Below are 17,578 nucleotides of genomic sequence, written 5' to 3'. Positions count from 1 at the left end.
GAGTGTGTGTGTGTATGAGTGAGTGAGTGTGTGTATGAGTGTGTGTTTGCGAATGTGTATGAGTGGGTGTGTGTATGAGTGTGTATATGAGTGAGTGAGTGTGGGTATGAGTGGGTGTGTGTATGAGTGAGTGTGTGAATGTGTGTGTGTGTGTGTGTATGTGTATGAGTGAGTGTGTGAATGTGTGAATGTGTATGAGTGAGTGCGTGTATGAGTGAGTGTGTGAATGTGTGTGTGTATGTGTATGAGTGAGTGTGTGAATGTGTATGAGTGAGTGCGTGTATGAGTGAGTGAGTGAGTGCGTGTATGAGTGAGTGAGTGAGTGCGTGTATGAGTGAGTGAGTGTGTGTGAGTGCGTGTATGAGTGAGTGTGTGTGAATGTGTGTGAGTGTGTGTATGAGTGAGTGAGTGTGTGAATGTGTGAATGTGTATGAGTGAGTGCGTGTATGAGTGAGTGTGTGAATGTGTGTGTGTATGTGTATGAGTGAGTGTGTGAATGTGTATGAGTGAGTGCGTGTATGAGTGAGTGAGTGAGTGCGTGTATGAGTGAGTGAGTGAGTGCGTGTATGAGTGAGTGAGTGAGTGCGTGTATGAGTGAGTGAGTGTGTGTGAGTGCGTGTATGAGTGAGTGTGTGTGAATGTGTGTGAGTGTGTGTATGAGTGAGTGAGTGTGTGTATGAGTGAGTGTGTATGAGTGAGTGAGTGTGGGTATGAGTGGGTGTGTGTATGAGTGAGTGTGTGAATGTGTGTGTGTGTGTGTATGTGTATGAGTGAGTGTGTGAGTGTGTGAATGTGTGTGTGTATGTGTATGAGTGAGTGTGTGAATGTGTGTGTGTATGTGTATGAGTGAGTGTGTGAATGTGTATGAGTGAGTGCGTGTATGAGTGAGTGAGTGAGTGCGTGTATGAGTGAGTGAGTGAGTGCGTGTATGAGTGAGTGAGTGTGTGTGAGTGCGTGTATGAGTGAGTGTGTGTGAATGTGTGTGAGTGTGTGTATGAGTGAGTGAATGTGTGAATGTGTATGAGTGAGTGCGTGTATGAGTGAGTGTGTGAATGTGTGTGTGTATGTGTATGAGTGAGTGTGTGAATGTGTATGAGTGAGTGCGTGTATGAGTGAGTGAGTGAGTGCGTGTATGAGTGAGTGAGTGAGTGCGTGTATGAGTGAGTGAGTGTGTGTGAGTGCGTGTATGAGTGAGTGTGTGTGAATGTGTGTGAGTGTGTGTATGATTGAGTGAGTGTGTGTATGAGTGAGTGTGTATGAGTGAGTGTGTGTGTGTGTGTATGAATGAGTGTGTGTGAATATGTGTGTGTGTGTGAGTGAGTGTGTGAATGTGTATGAGTGGGTGTGTGTATGAGTGTGTGAATGTGTATGAGTGGGTGTGTGTATGAGTGTGTATATGAGTGAGTGAGTGTGTGTGTGTGTGTGTGTGTATGAGTGAGTGTGTGTGAGTGTGTATGAGTGAGTGTGTGTGAATGTGTATGAGTGAGTGTGTGTGAATGTGTATGAGTGAGTGTGTGTGAGTGTGTATGAGTGAGTGTGTGTGAATGTGTATGAGTGGGTGTGTGTATAAGTGTGTATATGAGTGAGTGAGTGTGGGTGTGTGTATGAGTGAGTGTGTGAATGTGTGTGTGTGTGAGTGTGTGTATGAGTGAGTGAGTGTGTGAATGTGTATGAGTGTGTGTGTGTGTGTGTGTGTGTGTATGAGTGTGTGTGTGTGTGTGTGTATGAGTGTGTGTGTGTGTGTGTGTGTGTGTGTGTATGAGTGAGTGTGTGTGTATGAGTGAGTGTGTGTGTGTGTATGAGTGAGTGTGTGTGTGAATGTGTATAAGTGGATGTGTGTGTGTATGAGTGAGAGTGTGTGTGTGTGTGTGTGTGTGTGTGTGTGTGTGTGTGTGTGTGTGATTGAGTGAGTAAGTGGGTGAATGTGAGTAAGTGACAGAGCGATTGTGTGTGTGTGTGAGTGAATAAACGTGTGTGTGAGTAACTGTGTAAATGAATGAGTGTGTGTAAATGTGTGTGAGTGACGGAGAGATTGTGTTTGTGTGAGTAAATGAACGTGTGTGTGAATGTTTGTGAGTGAATGTGTGTCAGAGCGTGAGTGACTGAGAGAATGTGTGTGTGTACGAGTGAATGAACGTGTGAGTTTTTTTTGTACTGTCCTCCTAAAATTTTAAGCTCTTTTGAAAGAAACTAAAGCTCTATTTTCTGCAGATCATCACATCCTAATGAGCATATTTTTGAATAGTTTATTTATTATGAGAATTTCATATCAAATGACATTTTGGTGATCCACAAATTTTCGATCATGTGCTTCAGTAAACATAAAGAAACTCTCTGATCCATAATAACTGTATTTGAGTAGTTCAGTGATCCATTTTCCCGTCTATAAGGTGGCAGGTCAGTGTTTACGGCCTCGGTATCCGGATCAGAGGGTCTGCTCTGTTGTAAATCGCCAAATGCCATACATGTATAATGAGAGACATTTCTGTAGTTACAGACACATCGTGAGAGAACCTTTACTCCACACACACAGCAGAACCGTGGGGTCATGATTGCAGCTTCTCATTAAACACAATTTGTGTTAACTTTAAACTTATCACGATCAACTTTTTTTTCTGAAAAGTTCTGCAGTAAAATAATACACATTAAAGTGTAGTGAAGTAAATGTTTCCCTTGAATGAAAATATTGTAATAGTTTCACAAAAACGTATAAATGCTGCTTATCAGTGCTAATGATGTGAAGACGGATGACTGGATATGGCGTATAAAGAACAGTTTTCTCAGAAGTGAAAGTAAACTTATTATGTATAGAAAAAGATCATCTCTGGCCACAGCATCACAGAACGAACTGTTACACAGTCGCTGAAGATCAAAAGTAACTTACGGAATCACTTGCTTATGAATTGCTTGAAAGTACCAACCGGTGTCAAATGTACACGGAAGTGTGACTGTAGAACAGTAATGACCAGTGATTGGTCCACGGAAACAAGGATGCCTCCATGTTCGGATTTTATGGGTGGTGTGTATCTTCCTTCTCAAAATGGTGAAGTGTAGAGTCACTGCTAAAGATTTAACAAGTGAATATGTCACCAGGAATGGAAAGATTCACCAATTCGCATCGGTGCACAGTTATTAAAGTTATTTTTTTCAAAAAGTGCTCATCTTATAATCTTCCTTTGCTCTATACTTTTATTATTTAAAAAAGTGACCAGTAATTTATATGTAGATTGATTTCTCCTCGCTAAACTGTTTCCCAAGCGCGTTCTCTCAGCACGACGTGAATGACGTATCGACACTGCGGAGACCGAGGCGTGTCCCGAGAGTCACATTTAGTAGAGATTAACATGGCAGAGGTAGAGCTGCATCTTCCTGGAGACAGACCTGGAGAAGAACGGCTGGTTTTATTTTATATCTGAAATACAAAAGCCTGTTTGTGAAAGGGCCACGTCAGAAGGCTTTTAAGTAAATTTATGATTTGCCATCTGTCTGAAAGCAAGACCTAAAAATGAATTATCTGTACCACATGAATCGCAATCGCATCATATTTTTTCCGTTTTCATATCGCTTTAAATCGCATTGTGTCGAATCAAAAATAAATCGAATCCTGCTGCATCATAATAGGGGTGAATCGTATTGCTCTGGTAGCTGCTTCATATGTATCGTTAATGTATCGTATCGTCGGCTATGCATCGAGATGCAAATCGTATAGGCCTCAGTTATGGAGACACTGATCCCTAATGTGTACATATACAGTGTAAATGTATATCAATTCCATTTGCTATACTCAGAGTTGAGGAGACCATCCTGATTTCCTGAGCTTGATCGGGTGTTTTCTTGGGTTTGTCAGAGTCTGAGGTCAGGAATTATGATAACTTTAGTCAATCACAGCAGTTCTAAGCATTCAAATTTTTTGCCCAGTTCTGTTTATTAAAGTGTTTGTAGCTTAAAAAAAATGCAGTGCTGGCTGAACCCTGGCTCCTCTATGAAGCTTGGAGAACAATTCCAAAAGCTGCACATTCATCAAGACATGCATGAAAATAGAAAAAAGAAATAAAGATATCAGTCAAACCTTTTTGGTTATACGGACCCCATGCTTAGCCTCATACTGTGGCCTTTGCATGGCTGTTCTGGAAAGATGTTAGTATAGGGGTTTGAGTCTGGGTTTGAGGGGTCTTGCTAAATTTGATTTCTTCCTATTTCTGTCTTTTCCTGACAGAACCTCACATCCTGCTGTTCCGCCGTCCTCTGCCCACGGCTAAACCCCAGTGATAGAAAGCAGGTGGAGAAGGACTTGATACACACTGCAGAAGGATGACAAAGAAAAGATGGAAGTCTGGAGAGCATCGATGAAATTTGTTGTCACTTCCTTTTGATTATAGGTGGAATCTGTTCGGTTTTGTAAAGGTTTTCTTGTTGTTCCACACATTTGCATAAAAAGCAGATTGTTTTTTCCGCAGCATTATTCTGCTGAAGGAAAGCGTGTTTAGAAAATGCAGCCTGTGGAAAAAGCAGTTATAACATATGCTTTGCATTTAAACAGTGATTGAAGCTTATTTTTCCCTGTGTTACATTACAGAACACTTTGCATGTTGTTTATAGTACTGTGACTGTTTGCCATCTTCCAAACATTATTTATGATCTTTTTCCTTTTTTTTTAAAATCTACTTTAAAATTAAAAATGTTCTGAAAAGAAATTGTGGTGTGGTTATAATTACATGAATCTGATATCAGGTGTCCACAAACTTTTGGCCATATAGTGTATATACGTTCCACAGCAGTCACATGGAATTTGCAAAAGTTTAGGTATTTTTCTCGTTTGTTTCGAAGAAGAGACTGTAGGTAGCAGATGTTTGTCTGATGCTGCTGTTTTTTTTTCTGTTGACATTTGATTCAATCTCTTTTTTACAGTCTGGAATCATTTATTACCTATAACTTTAATACATTTTAATTAGCATCCAAATAAAAATTAAACAGTATAAGAATTTGAGTGCATATGTTGTACAGTGTGATCAGATATGCAGAACCTCATAAGATGGACAAACCTCAGCTGCAGACTTTACTACGTCTCTACTGGGAGGAAGAACATACCAGAGGCCTCATTAAATCAGAATACTTTAGTGATCACGAAGGGAAAATTTTAGATTGCATTTGCTCACAGTACAATTAAAGTAAAATAAAATATACCTATGTTATTTACACTGCAGCTCCAAAAAAAGTCACCTCCTGGATTTAAGCAAATATGTAAGAGCCTCCCATTGGATCATTACTGCATGGATGATTATGTTTCAGCTGGCAACAACTTATTTAACCCTAACTGATGCAGTGAGTAGCTTCTCATTTCTTAAACAACCCTGTCAGAAGACATCCTTTGGTCATGGAAAAAAATGTTAATCTGTTTCACAAGAATTATTGGCATACATCAAGCAAAAAAGAAACACATCTAAGGAGATTACTGAAACTACGAAAATTGGGTTAAGAACTGTCCAAGGCATTATTAAAGACTGGAGGGATAGCGGGGAACCATCAGCTTCGAGGAAGAAATGTGGTCGGAAAAAAATCTTGAATGATCGTGATCATGATCACGTTTGGTGAAATCAAATCATAACAAAAAAAACAGTTAAACTCAAGGCTGTGTTTAGTAGTGAAAGTAAGAGCATTTCCACACACACAATGTGGAGGTAACTCAAGGGATTGGGACTAAACAGATGTGTAGCCTTAAGAAAACAACGTATCAGTGGGATAAATCTGAAAAAAGGCTCTGTTTTGCTAGGGAGCATGAAGATTGGACTCTGGAGCAATAGAAGAAGGTCATGTGGTCTGATAAGTCCAGATTTACCCTGTTCCAGAGTGATGGGTGCATCAGGGTAAGAAGAGAGGTGAATGAACTGATGCACACCTCATGCCTAGTTCCTACCGTACAAGCCTGTGGCAGTGCTATGATCTAGAGTTGCTGCAGTTGGTCAGGTCTCAGTTCAGCAACGTTATGTCCAAAAAAGAATGAGGTCAGCTGACTACCTGAATATACTGAATGACCAGGTTATTTCATCAATGTAACTTTTCTTCCCTGATGGCACAGGCAGATTACAAGATGACAATGCCAAGATTCATCAGGGTCAAATTGTGAAAGAGTGGTTCAGAGAGCATAAGATCATTTTCACACATGGATTGGCCGCCACAGAGTCCAGACCTTAACCCCATTGAGAATCTTCAGGATGTGCTGGAGAAGACTTTGTGATCAATACAAGATCTTGGTGAAAGATTACTGCAACTCTGGACGGGAATAAATGTTGTGACATTGCAGAAGCTCATCGAAACGGCGAATGCGTGCCGTAATCAAAGCTAAAGGCGGTTCAACAAAATATTAGAATGTGTGACTTTTTTGGACTGGAAATGTATTAAGTATGGAATATTCAGTGATTTACAATGAATTTTACAGTCTTATTGAAATATACTGTGCGAAATCCCTATCAGCAGTGAAACTGATGGCAGAAAAATTGCAATGATACAGTTTAGAGATGAGAAGTAATGAAGTCCAAATACTTTGTTACTGTACTTAAGTAGATTTTCCTGGTATCAGTACTTTACTAAACTATTTATTTTTTGGACAACTTTTTACTTTTACTCATTAATTTTTTTTTTTTACACAAATATCTGTACTTTCCACTTCTTACATTTTCAAACCAGGCTCATTACTTGGGTTTTAATCTATTTGGTTACAATTCCGACATTTTATTTCTTCTCATTGAGCCGTTTTCAGCCCATCAATCTATTTCCTGTCATTGCGCAGCTTTTTAGTCTATCACTGGTGTATCGTTTCATGGCTCTCACATACCACAGACGTGTGTTAAACACTCAGTGGAAGGAGTTATATAGTTTGAAGGCCACAGGCAGAAATGATCTCCTATGGCGTTCTGTGGTGCATCGTGGTTGAATGAGATTGTCACTGAACGTAATCCTCAGATTTTCCAGCCTTTTAACAAGAGGGAAGAAGGAGTATAACAAGTGTAAATATGAAAAGGTTTAAGACTACACCACGCGTGTATGCATTTCTATGCTTAAATTTTTTTAAATCATTCTAAGTTGTTCTTTGTTTCAATGCTTTTCAGAAATCACCATCTATGCACATAAGTTGAACATTTCTAAAACAAAAAATTTACAAAAACAAACAAACAAAAATTTTGTAGCAGAAATGAACATTGGATGATTTATTTATCCAGCACATCCCACAGATGATCAAACAGATTGAAATAAGGGGACATTTGAAGGCCAAGTCAACAACATAAAACTCTTTGTCATGGTTTCCAAAACATTTCTGAACAACTTTTACAGTGTGGGCAAGAAGTAATATCCTACTGAAAGAGGTTATTAGGGACTACACTTGCCAAGAAGGAGTATACTTGGTCTGAAAAAATGTTGTAGGTTGTATGTTTCAAAGCAACATCCACATGAATGCCAAGGTTTCCAAGCAGACCACTGCCCAGAGCATCTCACCATCTCTACCAGCGTGCTTTCTTCCCATAGTGCATATTGGTGCATCCAAACAGAAAGAGGAGTCAATTATATACATTTGTAAATAGCTTCACAAAACAAAGCAGCCAGTAATTCTTCAAAGTCTCCAGCAGCTGTATCTCTACCAGCATGATCTCTGGCCTTCGATAGGAAAATGCAAAAGGTCTTTTTCCATTGAATCACCTGTTATTTTACCTCATTGAGAAGTGCCTGAATTTCCATTTCGGACCTATTTCCAGTCTGAGAAGAGCAATAGGGGATGTGGTATCTCAGTGGTTAGGGCTCTGGGTTACTGATCAAAAAAAGTCGGTGGTTCAAGCCCCGGAATGGCCAAGCTACCATGCTTGGGGCACTTGAGCAAGGCCCTTAACCCTTTATGCTCCAGGGGTGCTGTAACATGGATGACTCTGTGCTCTGACCCCAGTTTGCTAACATCACTGGGATATTTGAAGAAAGATTTTCACTGTAATGTACATGTGACAAATAAAAAGCCCCTTTAAACGTGTGTTAGCAGAAGGGTATCACTTTGACTATTCTATCTAATACTACTTACTGCAAGTGCAATTTCCACCCTCACCACGTAACATCACATTGACCTTACTAACATGTCCTCCGTTCGATTCCCCTTTACCGGCCTACTTCCGGAATGCTCACGTGCTCGGTGAATAATATCGCGCCGCTTCCGCTGTGTACTTCCTTTCCGGCAGCGGCTCGATCTTCGCCAACATGCCAGTAAGTACCGAAGCTAAATTAAATCGGAATATCTGTTTATTGCCCCTGTATTAAGTTCACACGGGCCAAGCCGCTTCCCCGAAGATGTAACCAGGCATATATTGGTGTCAAACTCTAGTTTTTTTGTCGCATTGTGTGTGAAAAACGAATCGTATTTATCAATTGCTTGGCTGCGTGCTGAACCACTGCGACTGACAAGATGGCGGCGCGCATGGAACAAAACATGGAGGGCGCCTTCGAGTCTTTTCTGTTCCGTGACGCATTCTTCGAATTTCCTTCACAATTCGGCTCATATAACGAAATGTGCCCGTTTTAGGACATGGGTAGTTCATAACAAAGCGCTTATGTGATGTTTCTTCAATTTAGGATGAGACTTGACAAATCTGGTAGAACTGTTGAGGAAATGTGCGAGGCTTTCCAAATAGGCTTCCTATTCAGCTCTCATGGCAGGATGTGGAGCTTTTATAGTGTTGATCGTTCATTTATACCTCATTAATGCAAGTACTTGACCATTTCCAGCTCGCAAAAGACTTGCTGCACCCCACCCCTGAGGAGGAGAGACGGAGGCACAAGAAGAAGCGTCTTGTACAGAGCCCTAATTCCTATTTCATGGACGTCAAGTGTCCTGGTATGTATTTATGTATGTATGTATGTATGTATATTCAGGACGCATCAGTGTCTGGTGTGTCAATATACAATCCCGAAATGAATATAAAGTAAAAAAATAAAAAATAAACAATAATGTGTGCTTAGGGAGTCAAGATTTTGTGTATCTAGACAAGGGGTCTTCAGCCACAGGCCATGGATCATTTGGTACCGAGCTGCACAAAAAGAATACAAAAACAAACTTCATTATATTGACTTTCGCATATGCCAATTTCCTGCACTTGTTTTTGTCGCAGTTGTAAGGCATTGGTTTTTGAATCAGGAGGTTTTCAAATCCCAGCAGCACCAAGCTGCCATCCCTGGGCCCCTAAACAAGGCCCTTAACCCTATAGCTGTTATATGAATGAGAAAAATGTGTGTATAAGGGTGTCTGCCAAATGCTGTAAGTGTAGCAATATAATATGCACTACTACTGTTGTATAATATTGTTTGCATATAATAAATTGCCTCCTGGTTCTAATGGTCACTGATCTAAACAATGTGTTAGTTCCCCAGAATGTACCGTAATGATCGGAGTGTGTGGTTGGCTTGCATCTTTTTTAACATTAGACACGTTTCTCTGTGTTCCAGGATGTTATAAGATCACCACAGTCTTCAGCCATGCTCAGACGGTAGTGCTGTGTGTCGGTTGCTCAACTGTGTTGTGTCAACCTACAGGAGGCAAAGCACGTCTCACAGAAGGTGCGTGTCTTCAACCTGGCTTTACCATATACACAAACCGAGTTACTCTGGTCCTCTGGGCCACCATTTAAACAGCTCGGTCCGGCAAAGTAGAATCGTCTGCATGATTTTCTGCTTTCAGCAGGTTTCTTTATTGAACACATCCAGAGCACTAGAGATGCATGTACATGGGTGTGTGATGCAGATAGTCGACCAAGACTGACACAGTGGATGGAATCATCTCTTAATGCTAAAATGTGAACATTAATTAGATGACACCTTCGACTGTTGCCTCCAGTGGCTTTCAGACTTTGTGATACTGTTTGTACAATGTGCTCGAATTTGATTTAGGATGGATTTCAGTTAGGATATTTTAATTGCATACACTTTTTGGCATTTCAGCCTTAAAATTCAAATTGAAACCAATGCACTGAAATCCTGCCTTGAGTTCCAAATTGCTGGTGTTGCGCTTTGGCATGTTTTTTAAAGCGTCTTAAAGAAAATATTTTTTTGATAGTTTGAGGGGTATCATACTTTGATCCCACAGGAAAATTGTTGTATTAGATTTATTGACTTGATATGATTAGGTGTGGGGGAGTGGTGGCTCCAGCGGTTAAGGCGCTGGGTTGCCGATAGGAAGGTCTGGGGTTCAAGCCTCGGTATCGCCAAGCTGCCACTCTTGGGCCGTTGAGCAAGGCCCTTAACCCTCTATGCTCCGGGGGTCCCTTACGAGGGAAATATCAAGGTCCGTGACATCGGAGTGACGTGGGGCCGCCTTCCCGTGGGCTCACCACCTGCAGGAGGGACCGTAAGGGACGGTGCTGTGAGGATTGGGCAACAGTCAAAGGCGGGGACCTGCTTAGACTGCTTGCCCCCGCGACCCGAATTACGGATAAGCGGGAGAAAATGAATGAATGATTAGGTGTCTGAGGGATGCCATAGAAAAGTGTTTGGCTTAAAGATCCATCCAAAGATCATGATTTTGAACCCAGATGATGATGCGGGTCCTAGAAAGCAAAATTGCCTGTGTAGTATAAATCAATCAGTTACATTTCCTAGTCATGGGCAGAGGCACTGGGTGTTATGGTATCCATTGATGATTCAAGTCCAGTTTGAAGCATGCTCTTATTCTTCTTAGCTTGGTAGCTCTTGTTTGTGGGGAAGAGCTGCTTAATGGGTGAGAAATGGTCATGGACTATCACATTTGATTTCATGCAAAATTAAATATTTGCTAGCTTTTTGTGTGTTTATTGTAAGACTGTAAGAAACTCTGAAAATGTTTTTTTGTCTGGATCCTGAAAATATTCTCTCTCTGTTCCCCAGGCTGTTCCTTCAGGAGGAAGCAGCATTAAGCTGTGCATTAGATGCTCCTGTACGGAGGAAGGGAGAGGGGGGTTGGACTCGCCCTCCACAATTCTCTCGGCTTCGACTGCTGATCTTCCACTTGAGAGAGAGAACCAGATGCGAACATTTCCACCATCAGTCGCTTGCAAACTAGTAAAGATGGCTCTCCAACCCAGTCTCTCTCTTTCAATAAAACGTTTTGGCTAATAGTGTTGTGTGCTCTTTAAAAAAACTACAAAAACACCTGCAATTTGTGTTCAGCTTTAGTTTTTCTCTGAAAGGTACAAAACATTCCATTAACCATAAACTGAATAATTTTCGATGAATATTTAAATATGTTAAAGTGGTTGGTAATGCAGCCAGATTTTCACCAGGTCAGAAAAAAAAAAAAAAGTGGCGGAAAGAATTTTTAGCATCTTTAAGCTGTTTCAGCGCAATGTTTTGTACAAATCTTTAATGTTATATCTACCTTTTCTAACAAATAACCCAAATATTAAAGTTAGTTTGTTTTAGGTTACGTATGCGTCTCACTCATGACCACTGCGCTGCATAAGATGACCTGAAAAATGTAAAACTGATCTACACACAACTAATTAGGGAATGACAAGAAGTGCACATGTGCCACATTTAGTGCAGACAGACACTGAAACGGCAACACTGACCAGTACATTTTCGCACAGATGTTTGTGGTATAGCGTGGGTTAAACAGCAGAGCAGTTCTCAGCTTCAGCACATTTAAGGACTTTGGGAGACCTGAAGATGAAAATCACAGGTATTAAAAAGGCTTATGTGGTATAAGTGGGGAATTTTCAATGAACCCAGTTTTAAACTCCAGAGATCTAAAGAAAAGTTTAACTTTAGCAATAGTTTAGGGTTTCATCTTTCAGGAAAGTAAAGTAAATGTTCATGGTTTTTTTTTTTTTTTTTGTACCCACGTGTTGATCAGAAACGTTCCACCAAGTGGCAAGCAAAACAAGTTACACTTTTACTTGAAGCTTAAAACAAATTACATTTACTTCATTATTGTCCACCACTGCATGAAACATTGTTCTTCCTGACATGGGGTTACAGTCAATAATTGAGTCATTTATCACCTGAAATGTGACTAATAGTAAAATTTTTTAGACACTTGAATACGGAGTTGTTCTCTTGATGCTTTTGTTTGGCCTGGGATTAATACAGACTTCCACTGCACAGGAACAATACAATTATTATAATGTCTTTTTTTTTTTTTTTTTTTAGCAGTTATCAATAACTGCAACTAGATTGTAATCATTTCTGAAATGTTCAAACACCTTTAAGTCATCTAGAAAAAATATCTTTCTTTATCCTGAACAGACTCTAAACAGAATGTTTCTTTGGCCTTGCATGAATATAGATGCTGCTTTTTTGTTACAGTGAACAGTGAAGTTTAGTTTTAGCAAAAGCCTACAATTTTGGTCTTAAAAATATAAACCATATATGTTTTTTGATAGTTATGATGACATCCATGTAAAATCACATTCATGTAAATTATATTTTACTTGAAAATTCACTACTTGCTTCCTACTACTGAAGATTGTTAACAGCATTCCAGGCAAAACCAAATGTGAGGCTGCACTGAGGAATAATATAATGCATATGAACAATGTATTTGGTACAATCACGCTACTGACATAATTTTCATATCTGCATACACAAGTTACATAGTAATGCTATATGTTTGTTGTGTTCCTCCTGTGTGTGGAATCGACTCGAAAGCTCTTGGGTTTACTCTGTTCAGTTCGTGTCTCTTTTTGAGACAGACCACCTGTAACTGCACTGTAAACATAAAGCGGGAGGTGGGTTGACACATAACATATATAAAAAATATATTTTCTGTATTATATGTTTATTTATGAACACTAGTGGGTTAAAAAAGTTTAACTACCTGTGTTAAGTACCATTTACTTAACTTACTAAATATAAAAATGATGATCCGGGTATATTATACATGATGGTTGTTCCTTACAAGGACTTAAAAGTGAATCCTATATCATTTGCCCTCTAATGGCTTGCTGCAGTAGAATCATTTGCTCTTTTTCCCGAGGGAGTCCTTTTTCGCTGGAAACCACTCACTGCTGCTGAAGATGGGTCCAAATTAACGTGTTAAATATTCATGAGGTTACTGTGTAGAGTGAGTGTAAATTAAAGAACCATGGAGATGGAATTGGACTGTAATTAATATAAACACTTGGGATCAGAACAGTTTTGCCCCAGTCTAATTTAAATGGACTTTGGCCCAGAAAAATTGTGGCATTTCTGCATCATGTTCACATTCAATTAAATTTTATTTGTATTCCGCTTTTTACAATGAACATTGTCTCAAAGCAGCTTTACACAGATAATGTGGTGATTAAAAGTGAATATGTTCTTTATAAGTGTAAGTTTGTCCCTGATGATCGAGCCGTGGCGACTGTGGAAAGGAAAAACCCCCTGAGATGGCATAAGGAAGAAACCTTGAGAGGAACCAGACTCAAGAGGAAACCCATCCTCATCTGGGTTGCACCGAATGTCCATTAGTTACAGATAAACGATGTTGCGGGGTGCAGTGATGGTGATCAGAAGCGAACTGTAGTCCTGAGTCAATGTAGCAGTCTGTTGACACTAACTACAGTCTAATTCATCCTCAAAGCTCCTGTTCTTACTCCGGAATTTCATGGAACCACCCAAGGCGTTAATAAGAAACCGTCCCAAGCTGCACAGAGTGGCCTATAAACGAAGAGAACACTATCCAGAGGCAGGACTGAACGAAGTGGGAAGAACTGCAGAGGGAAGAGGGGCAGGAACAGTGGTTACTGGAACCTCAGGAGCATGTTTAACTCGACCGAGAGAGAGAGAGAGAGAGAGAGAGAGAGAGAGAGAGAGAGAGAGAAGAGGGGTGACAGGAAATCAAGGATATGGATTATTATGTATCCTTATTGTTGTATGATAGTTAAGGACACTGTGTAGTTGGGGACTCCGGCAAGACTCACATATGGCTTCTTCTTTGGGAAAAGAGCTTTGTGGACGACACAGCGAACTGTGTTCACAGACAGTGATTTCTGTAGGTGTTTCTGAGCCCATGCAGTAATTTCCATTACAGAATCATGCCTGTTTTTTATGCAGGTCGACCGATGGCCAGAAGATCACTAATGGACATTCGGTCCAATATTGATTTCCTCAATTTACACATTTTATATGGTTCCTATGTTCTAATGTTAATAAACATTTGATGAGATTTGTAAGTCATTGCCTTTTTACTTTTTTCTTTTATTTACATTAAACAGTGTCCCCATTGGAACTTAAGTATGTTCTGTTCTGTGTATGTATTTCCCTACACTTTTTTCTTATATTTTGTTTGCACTTTATGGACCCTGGTGTACTGTTATATGTTACACCATGGAGAAATTACAAATTTATTCCGGTGTATACAAACTATACAGAGCAATGACAATAAAATCCCACTGGACTTGGCATGATTAATGGATGATGGATTAGCCAGTGCCGGCCACCTAGCAAATAGGAGCTAGGTCAGTTGGGGCCCAAAGCTTGAATAGCTATTCCTGAGATGGGATATTAAAATCGGTATTCTATTCTTGTTATATTCTGAATATTATGCAGTTTAACAATATGTTTTGGGTAATACATAATAGCACTTATCATAATAATGCCTGATCATAACACTGAACAAGTGAAGTGTCATTGCTCTTGCCTACACATTCACTAGCTCCAATTTTCCCCAACTGCTCAAGACCAGCCAAGATATGACTTTTAATTCGACAGAAGATATTTTAAGCAGAAAACACAATTATAAAACTGTAGTAATAGGTGGATCGTTTAGGCTCAGCTGTTCAGCTTATGCTCTTTAAGGCCTAATATAGCTCCTGACATTATTTTTTCATCTGATTGCATAAATCTGATAGGAAATCTGTAGGTTTGTATATTTCAGCTGTTTAAGTGATTTTGTTTTGCTAAGCAGTGAAAATTCTTGTCAAACTTGTCAGCAGGTAGAGTTGATGCTTCTGGCTTTAATGTGTTTTGTTGTATTGTACAGCAACTGTAGCATAAGGTCTACAGTGAACTATGTAAACTATGATGTAAACTTGAAAGATAAAAGTGTGGGGACAGTTGAAAATGTGAACATTTTGTTTCATTATTTTTCATATTCATGTATTTATTTCCTTTATAAAATATTTAGTTTGAGTTGAGGGCCTCGTACTATCTTTGCACCTTGATTGTAAAAAGCAATTAACCTGTTGAAACATGGGTGATAAAAAAAAGGGGATAGAGTTAGATTATATAGATAATAGATAGATTTTCTTTATGTTCATGTGGACTTGGGATAATTGAAGGTTTTTTGTTGTGTACTAAATACATTTTACATTGAACTTGTGAAGATGTGCATCTCACCAGCTATCCAATACAATTAATTTCCCCTAGGCATAAATGTAGAACATAAATAATCAATGAAAGTGCAACAGTTTGTTTACTTGAATGTGCATAATCTGAATGTCAAGAAAGGCACAAATAGGCACAAAATAGCACTGTAATTAGCAGGTGCTAATTAGCATAAATATTGCCAGTGGTGGGCTCAGGCATAAATATTTCTCCAATTCATTTTTATTTGTATAGCACTTTTAACAATGGACATTGTTAAAATTATTTATTCAATTAATCTCAATAGTCTATTTTATTAATTTAATAGCTTTTCTTTTAGATGCACTGCTGCAAGTAGTACAATTTAAACTTTCTTTCGGCTTCTCCCATTAGGGGTCGCCACAGCGGATCATCCGCATGTTTGATTTGGCACATGTTTTTACGCTGGATGCCCTCCCTAACGCAACCCTCCCCATTTATCCGTGCTTGGGTAGACCACCAGGGACCCAGTAGTACAATTTGCACCCTTCAAATCCCCAGGAAAACAATAATGCATGAAAAAAAAGCAAACTCTGAAAACTTAGAGACATTTTATGACGTTAATATTGATGCCTCTGTTAGAGATGAGGTATGCAGGCGGTGCAGCTGTGGCTACAGTGAAAGGAGACTGGTTGAATTGTTTTCATTAGGTTTCTTACTTTAGTAATGGCGTTCATTCTCACTGCATGAGATACCTGTCTGTGACACAGCGCTGTTATACAGCGATTCTATATAATATTGATGGTTTCTATAGCTGTGGCATCATAATGATGGTATCAAGAGACTCAGGTAGGACACAAGTGAAGGCCTAGGTGTGAAATGCAATAGGATCTTTGGTAGAGCAGGATGACATAACCACCTATGCTGTAGCCTAAAATTAAAAGGTCAAAACTTGGCTAAACAAACATTTAAGCATTAGAAAATGACACTTTTTTTTCTCTTTTTCCTCAGTGCTTATATGGAACACAAAATCACTTTGGTGTCCATTTATTTCTGATGTACAGACATTATCCATTCTGTAATTGCCATTTCCCTTCTCACAATCAATATGTCTCAGAATATAAATGTTCTGTACACATTGATCACTCAATTTATTTTAATTACATTGTAGCAACCACAGAGAATTTTTTTTTAAACTATCTGGCAATTCTGTCATTAACTGTCCTGTCCACTGCTCCTCCCTGAACACTGGGCAGATCGATTTCTATCCTAATGGGCCTCTATTAGTGTTTCCATTTTTAAAAGTTTTTCCTTTCCATTTTTTTCTCAGCTCAATACAGCAGTGAGGATGCTGCCTCACAATTGCAGGTAAGCAGAAGAAAACAATATTTGGTGACTCAGAAGCTGTTTTTTTTTTCTCAAACCCATATTTTGTGTTATTCTTAAATTGAGCTGTTTCAATTATCCTTGTATTATAGCATGGCTGACTGTCAAACCGTAGTCCTGAAGAGCCACAACACAGAGTTTAGCTATTTACCTCATTAAACACACCAGTCGAACCCATCAGCTAATGAGAAAAAGCTCATGGATTGAATGTGGTGAGAAAAAAAAGGAAAAAAGAGGGTACCTGCTAATTAATTACTAATGTATGTGAGGGCTGTCGTATGTGAGGGCTGTCGTGACCACCCCTGGTGGTCTAGTGGTTAAGATGCAGCGCTCCCACCGCTGCGACCCGGGTTCGATTCCTGGTCAGGGAACCATCCCCAGCCTGCCTTAGTGCCTTACTGTCTTAGTGCCGGTCCCAAGCCCGGATAAATTGGATAAATTGGGGAGGGTTGCGTTAGGAAGGGCATCCAGCGTAAAACATGTGCCAAATCAAACGTGCGGAGGATCCGCTGTGGCGACCCCTAACGGGAGAAGCCGAAAAGAAAGTTTAGTATGTGAGGGCTGTCGTGTCAAATCAAAATGCTGCAATGAATTTGTGAATTACTGTGCTACTTTTATTTCTATTTTATTTTTTATGCACCTTAAGAACTGAAACTTAATTTTGTTGCAATGACAATACAGATCTTTAATCTACTCTATTCTATTTGTATATTCATTCATTTTCTCCCGCTTATCCGTAATTCGGGTTGCGGGGGCAGCAGTCTAAGCAGGCCCCCACCTCCGACTGCTGCCCAATCCTCAAAGCACCGTCCCTTACGGTCCCTCCTGCAGGTGGTGAGCCCACGGGAAGGCGGCCCTACGTCACTCCGACGTCACGGACCTTGATATATCCCTCGTAAGGGACCCCCGGAGCATAGAGGGTTAA

At 39.8% G+C, this 17,578-nt stretch overlaps 2 protein-coding genes across 3 annotated transcripts in view; both read left to right on the top strand.

Annotated features, from left to right (window-relative positions):
• The window catches only part of cks1b (CDC28 protein kinase regulatory subunit 1B), an 11,945-nt gene extending 7,251 nt beyond the window's left edge, over nucleotides 1-4,694 (top strand). Inside the window, exon 4 of the mRNA XM_083545047.1 lies at nucleotides 4,217-4,694. Within this exon, the coding sequence (XP_083401173.1) occupies nucleotides 4,217-4,269 (53 nt within the window). The 3' untranslated portion in view covers nucleotides 4,270-4,694. The remainder of the gene's footprint in view (nucleotides 1-4,216) is intronic.
• Nucleotides 4,695-8,131: 3,437 nt separating this feature from the next.
• Nucleotides 8,132-11,118, top strand: rps27.1 (ribosomal protein S27 isoform 1). 2 transcript variants are annotated; one of them, XR_014534035.1, is made up of 4 exons: nucleotides 8,132-8,241; nucleotides 8,761-8,869; nucleotides 9,478-10,154; nucleotides 10,490-11,118. XR_014534035.1 is itself a non-coding variant. In XM_083544008.1 (4 exons), exons 1-4 carry the CDS (start codon nucleotides 8,236-8,238, stop codon nucleotides 10,917-10,919), a joined length of 255 nt encoding a protein of 84 aa, XP_083400134.1. In that variant the 5' UTR covers nucleotides 8,132-8,235; the 3' UTR covers nucleotides 10,920-11,118. The 2 variants fall into 2 exon arrangements, 1 of the variants encoding a protein (XP_083400134.1); XM_083544008.1 differs by having other exon boundaries at nucleotides 9,478-9,588; nucleotides 10,891-11,118.
• The last annotated feature ends 6,460 nt before the right edge of the window (nucleotides 11,119-17,578 follow it).

The sequence above is a fragment of the Silurus aristotelis genome, assembly GCF_946808225.1.
Source record: "Silurus aristotelis genome assembly, chromosome: 6".
In the NCBI taxonomy this organism is placed as follows: domain Eukaryota; kingdom Metazoa; phylum Chordata; class Actinopteri; order Siluriformes; family Siluridae; genus Silurus; species Silurus aristotelis.
Note: the sequence above shows the minus strand (reverse complement) of the source record. Positions and strands in the feature narration are given on the sequence as shown.

Excerpts from the sequence above, each read along its gene's own strand:
- rps27.1 (XM_083544008.1), top strand. Across the intron at positions 8,870-9,477 it reads CATGGACGTCAAGTGTCCTG|GATGTTATAAGATCACCACA; the intron begins GTATGTATTTAT and ends TCTGTGTTCCAG. Across the intron at positions 9,589-10,890 it reads CAAAGCACGTCTCACAGAAG|GCTGTTCCTTCAGGAGGAAG; the intron begins GTGCGTGTCTTC and ends TCTGTTCCCCAG.